The 13,317-nt window shown below is 37.6% G+C and overlaps 1 protein-coding gene across 1 annotated transcript in view; it reads left to right on the top strand.

Moving 5' to 3' along the window:
• SPMAP2L (sperm microtubule associated protein 2 like) overlaps positions 1-13,317 on the top strand; it is a 75,120-nt gene that overhangs the window by 46,207 nt on the left and 15,596 nt on the right. The window contains exon 6 of the mRNA XM_063705111.1: positions 8,359-8,473. Coding sequence (XP_063561181.1) covers positions 8,359-8,473 — 115 coding nt within the window. The remainder of the gene's footprint in view (positions 1-8,358; positions 8,474-13,317) is intronic.

Raw genomic sequence — 13,317 nt, 5'->3', positions numbered from 1 at the left:
AACAAAGGAATACTTTATTGCCACTTCTTGAGACCTCAGTTTGATGTTGCATGTAAATAAAATGCCCTTTAGTTAAAACATTTTGTACTTTTTAAAGTTTATATTTCCCTGCTTTTCTAAGTAGACTTTTCTGCTGCTTGAACATACATGTAACCATTGTTCATTGGCTTAAGCTCTTTATTATGAACATCAGCTATTTTATAATACCTTAATATAGAAAACCTCTCAGGAGCTGTTTAAGTATAAAGCCAAGATTTTCCTTAGGCTAAATGGTCTGACTTCTGTGCTTTCAAATTATGAGATATTTGCTTCTCATAGTTATTTCTGTCATTTCTCTTTTTGTCAAGGGAATAGTCTCTAATCAACCACTTTTTAAATCTTCTGCGAATTGGAAGCAGATCACCAAGCTTGTTATAATTATGTGAAGGAAAAAAGCAAGTGCTTAGTGAAGATACACAGGGCTGTCCAATAGATTACAGATATGAGCCTGGACTTTGTGACATATATTTTAGTTGATTAACTAAAGGAGCTCAACTGCATATTTGAGGAAGTAGAAGAAATAATCAGCAAACTTCAACACAGGTCAATTGAGATTATCAAGTCTGAGAAACAGAAAAGAAAAAAAATGAAGTAAAAAGAACACATCTTCAGAGACTTGTGTGACACTTTGAAGAGTATCAACGTAGCCATAATGGAAATCCCATAGCAGAGGAGAGAGATCAAGGGGTGGGAGAAATATTTGAAGATATAATGGCCCAAAAACATCCTAAATTTCATGAAAAATATTACACATCCATGAAACTCAATACACTCCAAATAGGATAAACTCAAAGAGATTCAGAACTTGACACATCGTGATCAAACTGTTGACAGCCAATGACAAAAAGAAAATCTTGAAAGCAGCAAGAGAAAAACAACTCATTGTATACAAATGATTTGCAATAAGGTTAAGAAGTGATTTCTTATCAGAAACCATGAAGGCCAGAAGGCAGTAGTATGCCGTATTTAAAGCACTGAAGGATTGGCCAGGTGTGGTGGCTCACGCCTGTAATCCCAGCACTTTGGGAGGCCAAGGTGGGGGGATCATCTGAGGTCAGGAGTTTGAGACCAGCCTGGCCAACATGGTGAAACCTCATCTCTACTAAAAATATAAAAATTAGCCAGGTGTGGTGGCTCATGCCTGTAATCCCAGCTACTCAGGTGGCAGAGGCACAAGAATAGACTGAAAGTAAAAACATAGGCACAAATAGACTGAAAGTAAAAAAATGGAAAAAGATATACCATGCACACCAGCCAAAAAAGATCTGGATTGGCCATACTGATATCAGACAATATAGACTTTAAGACAAACATTGTTACTAGAGACAGAGAAAGGACATTTTATATTATAAAAGAGTCAGTCCATTAAAAAGGGAGGTGGAGGTTGCAGTGAGCAGAGATTGCGCCACTGTACTCCAGCCTGAGCCACAGAGTGAGACTCTGTCTCAAAATAAATAAATACATAAAATAAAGCACTGAAGGAAAAAGATTGCAAGCTAGAATACTCTGTTTAGCAAAATTATCCTTCATAACTGAAGCGGAAATTACAATATTCCTAGATAAGCAAAAATTGAGAGAATTCATTGCCAGCAGACCTGCTTTACGAGAAATAATAAAGAAAGTCTTTCAGACTAAGTGAAAGGACAGTTATCCTGGGCAATATAGTGAGATCTCATCTCTACTAAAAACAAAAAATTTATTGGGGTGTTGTGGTGAATGCCTGTGGTCCCAGCTACTCGGGAGGCTGAGGCAGGAGAATTGCTTGAGCCTGGGAGGTTGAAGCTGCAGTGACTATGTTACTGCATTACAGCCTGGGTGACAGAGTGAGACTGTGTACCAAAAAGGCAAAGACATTTGACAATAACTCAAATCCAAATAAAGGGCACAAAAAGAATTAACTACATAGGTAAATATAAAATGTAGCACATTTTATATAGTACATTATAATTACATTAAAATGTAAATATGTATATATTTTTGTTTGTAACTCTTTTTCTTCTACCTGACATAAAAGACAATTGCCTAAAGCAATAATTATAAATTTATGTTGATGGGCATACAATAAATAAATAAAAGTATAAAGGAGGGGGAGGGGATAGAGCTATATAGAAGCAAAGTTATTATATACCATAGGAATTAATTTGGTGTTAGTCTGAACTAGATTGTTGTAAGATGTACAGAGAAACAACTAAGGAAATAATTTTTAAAATGTAATAAAATAAATAACAAGGAAATTTAAATGTCACAGTAGAAAATATCTAACACAAAAGGAGGAAGAAACAAAAGAACAAAGGAACAAAAAATATAACATATAGAAAAAATAGCAACATGGCAGGCATAAATATTACCTTATCGGTAATTACATTAAATGTACATTACATTAAATGTAAATGAATTGAACACTCCAATAAAAAGACAGGATAAAAAATGGATAAAAATTCACTCAACTATATGCTGTCTACAAAAGACATACTTTAGATTCAAATAAACAAATAGACTGAAAGTAAAAAAATGGAAAAAGATATACCATGCATGCCAACCAAAAAAGACCTGGATTGGCCATACTGATATCAGACAATATAGACTTTAAGACAAACATTGTTACTAAAGACAGAGAAAGGACATTTTATATTATAAAAGAGTTAATCCATTAAAAAGATATAACAATTATGGCTGGATGCAGTATCTCACACCAGCACTTTGGGAGGCCAAGGTGAGAGGATTGCTTGAGGCCAGAAATTCAAGACCAGCCTGGGTAATATAGCAAGACCTCATCTCTACAAGAAAAAAAAAAGTAAGAAAGAAAGAAAGAAAAGATAACAGCTATAAACATACATGCACCCAACAGCAGAGCAAAAACCTGATAGAATTCAACAATAATAGTTGGACACTTCAATATCCCACTTTTAATAATGGGTAGAATAACAAGCAGAAGATCAGTAGTGAAATAGAAGGCTTGAATAACACTAGAAACCAACTATATGTAACACATGTCTATGAAACCTCTACTCAAAAATAGGAGAATACACATTTTTCTCAAGTGTACATGGAACATTCTCTAGGATAGATCACATATTAACTCATGAAACGAATCTCAATAAATTTAAGAGGATTAAATTCATAGAAAATCAATTCTCTGAACCAGTTCAATGAAATTGGAAACTGATAGCAGAAGGAATTTAGAAATTAAAAAATATGTTAAATTAATTACACTCCTAAACAACCAATAGGTCAAAGAAGAAATCACTTTGATATGATATACCATACCAAACATAACATACCAAAGGTTATGATATGCAGCTAAAGTAGTGGTTAGTGGGAAATTTATAGCTGTAAATGCCTATATTAAAAAAAAAAAGGGCAGGGCACAGTGGTTCACATCTGTAATCCCAGCAATTTGGGAAGCTGAAGCGAGAGAATCATTTGAGGCTAGGAGTTTGAGACAAGCCTGGGCAACATAGTGAGACCCTATCTCTTCAAATTATTAAAAAATTAATTGGGCATGGTGGCATGTGTCTGTGGTCCCAGATACTCAGAGGCTGAGGTGGGAGAATCACATGAGCCCAGGTGGTCAAGGATGCAGTGGGCTGTGATTGTGTCACTGCATTCCAGTCAGGGTGACAAAACAAGACCCTGATTTTGAGTTTCTCAGAAAATCAAATAAAATGAGAAAACAAACAAATAAAAGCCAGCAAATGAGAGAACCTAGATGAAATGGACAAATTATTATAAAGACAAACTACTGAATCTGACTCAAGAAGAAATAGACAGTCTTAACAGATCTGTAACAAGTGAAGCGATTGAATTAATAGAAAGCTTCTAGATGACTTTATTAGTGAATTCCATGAAATATTTAGAAAATAATTAACACCATTCCTTCAAACTCTCAAAAAATCAGACACTTTCCAACTCATTCTATGAGGACTTGTATTATCCTGATAATAAAACCAGAAAAGACGATTACCAGATAAGAAAACTGCAGACCAATATAGTTTATGAATATACATGCTATTATCCACACCAAAATACTCTACTAGCAAACCAAATCCAAATGTGCATGCAACAATTCATACCAAAAACTAACAAACTGAATCCAGCAAAATGTAAAAAAAATTATACACCATGACCAAATTGGCTTTACCCCAGGAATGTGAGAATATGTTGAGTGCAAAATACAAAAATCAAAGCAATACACTAAATTAATAGAATGAAAAAAACAAAAACTACATGATCATCTCAATAGACTCAGAAAAAGCATTTGACAAAATTCAAGATACTTTTATGATAAAAATGCTAAACAAGCTAGGCATGGAAGGAAACTTCCTCAACTTGATAAAGGGAATCTACAAGAAACACACAACTAATATAATTAATGGTGAAAGACTGAACGCTTTACCCCTGACATCAGAAACAAGCAAATTTGTCAGCTCTCACTATTACTATTCAGTCTCATACTAGAGATTCTAGCCAGGGCAATTAGGCATGAAAAAAAATAAAAAATAAAAATAAATAAAGGGCATCCAGATCGGATAGAGAGAAGTAAAACCATCTCAAGTCAGAAATGACATGATCTTGTATGCAGAAAATCTTAAGGAATCTACATAAAGACTATTAGAGCTAATAAATTAGTTCAAGAAGGTGCAGAATCCAAAATCAATACAGAAAAATCAATTGTATATCTACTATCAATGAACAATCTGAAAATGAAATTAAGAAAACCAGTTTTGCAGTAGTATCAAAAAGAACAAAATTATACATATAAGGAATATTGCTCAGCCTTTAAAAGGAAGAAAATTCTGACACATTCTACAGTTTCGATGAACTTTGAGGACATTATGCTAAGTTTAATAAGCCAGTCACAGAAAAGACAAATACTGTATGATTTCACTTATTTGAAGTACCAAGAGTAGTCAAATTCAGAGTGACAGAAAGTAAGATGGCTGTTGCAGGGAATAGGGAAGGAGGAAAAGAGGAGCTTAACATAATGAGACCTCGTTTTCTACTAAAAATAAAAAAAAATTAGGCCAGGCATGGTGGCTTATACCTATAATCACAGCACTTTGGGAGGCCGAGGGAGGCAGATCACCTGAGGTCAGGAGTTCGAGACTAGCCTGGCCAACATGGTAAAACTTTGTCTCTACTAAAAATACAAAAATTAGCCAGGAGTGGTGGTGTGCGCCTGTAATCCCAGTTACTTGGGAGGCTGAGGCGGGAGAATTGCTTGAACCTGGGAGGCAGAGGTTGCAGTGAACCAAGACCACATCATTGCACTCCAGCCTGGGCAACAATAGTGAAACTCCATCTCAAAAAAGAAAAAAAATTAGCTGGGCATGGTGGCACAAGCCTGTAGTCCCAGCTACTTGGGAGGCTGAGGCTGGAGGATTGCTTGAGCCTGGGAGATCAAGGCTGCAGTGAGATGTGATGGTGCCACTGCACTCCAGCCTGGGTGACAGAACGAGACCCTGTCTAAAAAAAAAAAAAGAATAATTCCAGCTTCCTTTGTTTCATAGAAATTGATAAAGTGATCCTAAAGTTCATATAGAAATGCAAGGGACATCAAATAGCCAAAAACATTCTTGAATAAGAACAAAGTTGGAAGACAGTTTCTCATTTCAAAACTTACAGAAAAGCTGCAGTAATTAAGACAATTTGTTACAGGCACAAGGATAGACACTTAGAGCAATGAAACAGAATTAGTCCAGAAGTAAACCCCTACATTTATGGGCAATTGATTTTTGGCAAGGGTGTCAAGATAGTTTAATGGGGAAAAAATAGTATTTTCAACAAATGGTGCTGTGATAACTGGCTATTTGCATGCAAAAGAATGATGTTTGACGCCCACATCATACACAAAAATTAACTCAAAATTGATCACAGACCTAAATATAAGAGCTAAAACTATAAAACTCATAGAGAAAAACACAGGCATACTTCTCTGTGATCTTGAGATAGGCAATGGTTTCTTAGATATGACCTTTTGTTGTCATATCTAAGCTCATGTGACAAAAGAAAAAATAAATTGGACTTCATCAAAAGTAACTTTTATGCATTAAAGGACACTACCAAGAGAGTGAAAAGACAACCCACTAAATAGGAGAAAATTACTGAAAATTATGTATCTGATCAGGCACTAATATTCAGAATATAGAAAAATTATCCTGAAAACTGTACAATAAAAGACAAATAACCCAATTTTTTAAATGGGCAAAGGATTTAAATAGATGTTTACCCCAAAAAGACATACAAATAGACAAGAAGCATATGAAAAGATGCTCAGCATCATTTGCCTTCCTGGAAATGCAAATTAAAATCACAATGAGATACCACTTCACACTTATAAGAATGGCAAGGATAATGATAAGAAATAATAAATCAACAAAAAAAACATGTTGTTGAGGATGTGGAAACATTAAAACCCTTATACATTTCTGGTAGGAATGTAGAATACTGCAACTGATATAGAAAACAGTTTTTCAGTGCCTCAAAATGTTAAATATAGAGTTATTGTATAAGCCAGCAATTAGACTCCTAGACATGTACCCAAGATAATTAAAAACATACATTCACACAAAACTGGTACACAAATATTCCTAGCAGCATTATTCATAATAGCCAAAAACTGGCAACAATTCAAATGTTCATCAATGGATATGAATAGATAAACAAAATGTGGCAATCCATACAATGGAATATTATTCAGCCATAAAAAAGAATGAAGTACTGATACATCAATCTTCTAAACATGCTAAGTGAAGGAAGGCAGACACAAAAGGCTACATATTTGTATCAGTCTTTTATTTGAAATTCCTGGCCTGGTGCAGTGGCTCACACCTGTAATCCCAGCACTTTGGGAGGCTGAGGTGGGCAGATCACTTGAGGTCAGGCGTTCGAGAACAGCTTGGCCAACATGGTGAAACCCCATCTCTACCAAAAAATACAAATATTAGCCAGGCATGGTGGCGTGTGCCTGTAATCCCAGCTACTTGGGAGGCTGAGGCAGGAGAATCGCTTGAACCCAGGAGGCGGAGGTTACACTGAGCCCAGATAGTGCTACTGCACTCCAGCCTGGGTGACAGAGGGAGACTCCATCTGAAAAAAAAAAAAAAAAAGGAAAAAAAAAAGAAATTCCAGAATAGGCCAATCCATAGATCCAAATCCATAGAGACAGAAAGTAGATTAGTGGTTCCCAGGATTCTGAAATTAGATAGTGGTGGTGGTTGCATATCTTTGTGAATATTTTAGAAACCACTGAATTGTATACTTTAAAAGGGTAAATTTTATGGTATGTTGATTGTATCTCAGCAAAAAAACAAAACCCAAACTAATAGCCTACCCCTAGAGAGTAATCATGTATTTATTTGAGAAAAAAATATTTTCCATATTAGGCTCATAGGTTTGTCATTTAATTGGTAGGTTTTTGATTAGGGAAAGAAATATGTGGGGAACAGCCTATGAAAATTGGCCAAGTGGCTGGCAGTTATGACCAGCACTATCTCAAATCATACTACAGAGGAGACTGGCCATTGCAGAGCGGCCTTCGGTGGTGACTGGAATTTTTATTTCAGAGATTTAAGAGGAGGAATTGGTATAAAATGAAGTGTTTTTCATAATGAAGGTCACAACTCATTCATAACTGATCATAAAATCAATTCTAGTTTTTTTATAATGAAATTAAATTAAAATTTAAAAATTAGAATGCATCGTATAGGGTAAGTATTATTTCATAATAATTTTGGTTTCAGATACACAAACACACATTTACATATGCTGTATGACAACATAAAATGTACAATTTTTTTTTATTTTGAGACTGGGGTCTCACTTTGTCACCCAGGCTGGAGTGCAGTGGTGCAATGTTGGCTCACTGCAGCCTTGACCTCTTGGGCTCAAGTGATCCTCCCGCCTCAGCCTTGCAAGTAGCTGGGACTACAGGCACATGCCACCACACCTGACTAATTTTTTTAGTTTTTGTAGAGACAGGATCTCACCGTGTTTGCCTGGCTGGTCTCAAACTCTAGGCCTCAAGCAATCCTCCCACCTCCACCTTTCAAGGCAGAGGGATTACAGACATGTTGGGATGCCTGTTGGGATTACAGACATGAGCCACTGTGCTGGCAAAAATGTACTTCTTACTGTGGATCATAGCAAAAAAATTTTAAGAAACACCAATCTGATAGAAAGAGCATGACTGTGGGTTAGATGTTCCTAAGATAGAAGCAGTGTATATAATCGATTAGAAGTTGATTGTAGTAATGGAAAATCCAGTTGTTGTTTCTCCATCCAACAGTTATAATATTTCATGTTTCCATTTGCATATAGACCCTTCAGTGATAACTCAGCAAGAGATTCTCTTCGAATCTCTGATCCTTCTCCCCGGATATTACAACTCTCAGTAGCCAAAGGCACAGACCCAAACTATCATCCTTCAAAAAAAGTAAGTGTGCCCTTGTGGAAGAAACAGTTCCTGATTGACTTTTAACATGCTGCCTACCCTTTTTTTCTAGATGTGTTTTCCTTTCTTCCTGTTTATTTTTCCCTCTTACCAAATGAGCTTTTCTGATTCTTTCCTCCATGCCTAACGTATCAGTCAGGATTGGATCAGAGAAGCAGAACCACTGTGGATGATGTAGAATACAGGATTTATTATAGAGATTAGCCCTTCAGCAATTGTGGGAACTGGTGGAGAAGCCTGTGGAAGGCTGTTATGGCAGCTGGGACTTGAGTCTGGTTATACATCTAGAAGCAATGAGATATAATAAGGGCAAGTCAGCAGTTCCCTGGAATATGTCTATGGTAGGGGAAGCCTCTACGGGTTCTTTAGGCAAGGAGGGTCTAACCTCTTCCGATGGAGGAAAGTTTGATTCTAATAGCAAGGGAGGCTCAGCAGTATTTTGGGGTTTAAACTCCCCAGCTTCACTGGAATCTGCCCATATATCCCCATTCCAATGTTGAAGGCCCCACTCTTGTCCAATCATTGCTCTAACTTTAACATAAAAGACTGTTCAAATTTGGAAATTCAATTTTCACTATAATTCACCCACTCATAAAATTAGATTCTGGGTCTGGTTTTCAGAATGTTCAGCCCTGTGCTATTAGAAGATAAGGCTTTCAAAATTTTAGAGAAGTCATAGAAGCTTTCTGGTTCTGTATGTGGACATTACCGTGGGATTTTGTTTTTTTATTTTTTAAGACAAGGTCCCACTCTGTCACCCAGGCTGGAATGCAGTCATGTGATCACAGCTCACTGCAGCTTTGACCTCCCAGGCTCAAATGATCCTCCTACCCTGGCCTGAATAGTTGGGACCACAGGTGTGTGCCACCACAATCAGCTGATTTTTACATTTTTTGTAGAGACAAAGTTTCCTTATGTTGTTCAGGCTGGTCTTGAATTCCTGGGCTCAAGCGATCCTCCCACCTTGACCTCCCAAAATGCTGGGATTATAGGTGTGAGCCACTGCGCCTGTCCTACAGTTGGAATTTAAAGGCCTGAACTTACCACTTTCTTTTCTCAAGTTCTTCAGTTCACTTAGAAGCAACCAAGCAATCCTACTGCACTTATTTATTTCACTAAAATGTTTGCTTGTAGCAGCTGCTTCATCACCCAAAGCCTTGCTTTCTGTTTTGCCACTGCACGCCATGGACTACAGTGTATTTTTTTTCACCACTAGCAATAGGATCATTAATGCCTTTAAATCTAATCAGTTTGGAAAACAAACTCCAGATAATCTAAAACCAATACAGAGAACCCAGCCTTAAAGTTCTCATCTAGGTGTCTGTTGCTTTATGCCAAACCATCCCCAAACTTAGTGGCATAAAACAACAATGATTTTATTATGTTCAAGGATTTTATGACTGAGAAATTCTGACTGGGCAAGCAGGTATGGCCTTTTCTCTGCTCCATGATGTCTGGGGCCTCAGCTGGGAAATCTGTAATGCCTTGGGTGTCTGAAATGGTGGGGGGCTGGAATCATCTGGAGGCTCCTTTACACTTGTCTTAGTCAGCTTGGGCTGCTGTAACCTAAAACCATCGTCTGGGTAAATTAAACAAAAGATATTTATTTCTCACAGTTCTGAAGCCTGGGAAGTCCAAGATTAAGATACTGGCATATTCTTTTCTTGGTGAGGGCCCACTCCCTGGCTTGCAGACAACCACGATTTTGCTGTATACTCACATGACCTCTTCTTTGTAGGTTCTCAGAGAGAAAGATCTCTGGTCTCTCTTCCTTTTCTTATAATGACACTAATCCTATTATGGGGGCTCCAGTCTCATGACTTCATCCAAATCTAATTACTACCCAAAGTGCCCCACCTCCTAATTCAATCACTGGGGGTTTGGTCTTCAACACTTGAATTTCAGAGGGACACAAATAGTCAGTCCACAATAACACCTGTGTGTGGTGCCCAGGCTGGGATAATCTGAAAGCTAGATAGACTCAGTTGGGAATATCTGTAGGAGTTCCTTCATATGGTCTCTCGATGTGGCTTAGACCTTTCTTGTCAGGAGAGCTGTTCTGAGAAGGAGTATACTAATATGGAGTGTCTCAAGGGTGAATATTTTGAGAGAACAGGTGGAAGCTGCATGGTTTTTATGGCTTGGCCTTAGAAGTCACATAACATTACAGCAGTCATACTCTGTTTATTGTTGTAGTTACAAGTCTGGCCAGATTCAAGGGGGCAGCGACACAAACCCCACCTCTCAATTGAGAGAAGTGTCAAAGAATTTATAGGCACTTAAAAAAAACTGCCACACCCAATGATGTAAGCTTTTTAGGTATCCTTGAGCATGGATTTTATATGCAGAAAAGACTGTTTAGAGGTATGCTATAAATAATCAATAGTCTCATTTTTAAATTTTCAAATTTAAAAGTTGATTTTTCTTAGGCTTTTAAGTTTGGCTTGCAAGTTTTATTATTCTATTTATAATTCCAGGAGTTTTTAACAATTAATTTTAAGAGCCCTAAATAATTTTTTTTTACATAGCTGCCCCTAAAATGTTTATTTTATAAATTTACCTTTTACACTTTATTTTCATTCAACTTACTCATTTTACAGTGCATAAAACAATTGTACTTTATCCATTCTTCCTTGGTCCATTGATTGATTGATTGATTTCTTCATTCAACTTTTTTCTTTTTTTGTGATTTTTCCATAAGTTATTGGGGTACAGGTAGTGTTTGGTTACATGAGTAAGTTCTTCAGTGGTGATTTGTGAGATTTTGGTGCACCCATCACCCAAGCAGTCTACACAGCACCATATTTGTAGTCTTTTGTCCCTCACCCCCCTCCCACTCTTCCCCCCAAGTCCTCAAAGTCCATTGTATCATTCTTATGCCTTTGCGTCCTCATAGCTTAGCTCCCACATATCAGTGAGAACATACAATGTTTGGTTTTTCATTCTTGAGTTTCTTTACTTAGAATAATTGTCTCCAATTTCATCCAGGTCACTGCAAATGCTGTTAATTCATTCCTTTTTATGGCTGAGTAGTATTCCATCCTATACATTTACCACAGTTTCTTTATCCACTTGTTGATTGATGGGCATTTGTGTTGGTTCCATGATTTTGCAATTCTGAATTGTGCTGCTATAAACATGCATGTGCAAGTATCTTTTTCAAATAAGGGCTTCTTTTCCTCTGGGTGGATACCCAGCAGTGGGATTGCTGGATCAAATGGTAGTTCTACTTTTAGTTCTTTAAGGAATCTCCACACTGTTTTCCACAGTGGCTGTACTAGTTTACATTCCCACCAGCAGTGTAGAAGTGTTCCCTGATCACCGCATCCACACCAACATCTACTGTTTTCAGATTTTTTGATTACGGCCATTCTTGCAGGAGTTAGCTGGTATCGCATTGTAGTTTTGATTTGCATTTCCTTGATCATTAGTGATTTTGAGCATTTTTTCATATGTTTGTTGGCCATTTGTATATCTTCTTTTGAGAGTTGTCTGTTCATGTCCTTAGCCCACCTTTTAATGGGATTGTTTGTTTTTTTCTTACTGATTTGAGTTTGTTGTAGATTCTGGATATTAGTCCTTTGTCAGATGTATGGATTGTGAAAATTTTCTCCGACTCTGTGGGTTGTCTGTTTACTCTGCTGACTGTTCTTTTGCTGTGCAAAAGCTCTTTAGTTTAATTAAGTCTCAGCTATTTATCTTTGTTTTTATTGCATTTGCTTTTGAGTTCTTGATCATGAAATCCCTGCCTAAGCCAATGTCTAGAAGGGTTTTTCCAGTGTCATCTTCCAGAATTTTTTTTTTTTTTTTTTTTTTTTTTTTGAGACGGAGGTTCACTCTTGTTGCCCAGGCTGGAGTGCAATGGTGCGATCTCGGCTCACTGCAACCTCCGCCTTCCAGGTTCAAGCAATTTGCCTGCTTCAGCCTCCCAAGTAGCTGGGATTACAGGCATGCACTACCACGCCAGGCTAATTTTGTATTTTTAGTAGAGATGGGGTTTCTCTATATGGGTTAGGCTGGTCTTGAACTCCCAACCTCAGGTGATCCGCCTACCTCAGCATCCCAAAGTGCTGGGATTACAGGCATGAGCCACTGTGTCCAGCCATCTTCTAGAATTTTTATAGTTTCAGGTCTTAGGTTTAAGTCCTTAATCCATCTTGAGTTTATTTTTGTATAAGGTGAGAGATGAGGACCCAGTTTCATTCTCCTACTTGTGGCTAGCCAATTATCCCAGCACCATTTGTTGAACAGGGTGTCCTTTCTCCACTTTATGCTTTTGTTTGCTTTGTCAAAGATCAGTTGGCTGCAAGTGTTTGGGCTTATTTCTAGGTTCTCTATTCTTTTCCATTGGTCTCTGTGCCTATTTTTTTTTCTTTTTTTGAAATGGAGTCTTGCTCTGTCACCCAGGCTGGAGTGCAGTGGCGCAATCTCAGCTCACTGCAATCTCCGCCTCCCAGGTTCAAGTGATTCTCCTGCTTCAGCCTCCTGAGTAGTTGGGATTACAGGCGCCCACCACCACACCTGGCTAATTTTGGTATTTTTTAGTCGAGGCAGAGTTTCACCACGTTGGCCAGGCTGGTCTCGAACTCCTGACCTCAAGTGATCCGCCCGCCTTGGCCTCCCAAAGTGCTGGGATTACAGGTGTGAGCCACTGCACCTAGCATATGTGCCTATTTTTATACCAGCACCGTACTGTTTTGGTGACTATGGCCTTATAGTACAGTTTGAAATCAGGTAGTGTGAGGCCTCCAGATTTGTTCTTTTTGCTTAGTCTTGCTTTGGCGATTCAGGCTCTTTTTTGGTTCCATATGAATTTTAGAATTGTT

This window comes from Gorilla gorilla, chromosome 3 (genome assembly GCF_029281585.2).
Source record: "Gorilla gorilla gorilla isolate KB3781 chromosome 3, NHGRI_mGorGor1-v2.1_pri, whole genome shotgun sequence".
Classification (NCBI taxonomy): domain Eukaryota; kingdom Metazoa; phylum Chordata; class Mammalia; order Primates; family Hominidae; genus Gorilla; species Gorilla gorilla.
This window is presented reverse-complemented; position numbering and strand designations above follow the sequence as displayed.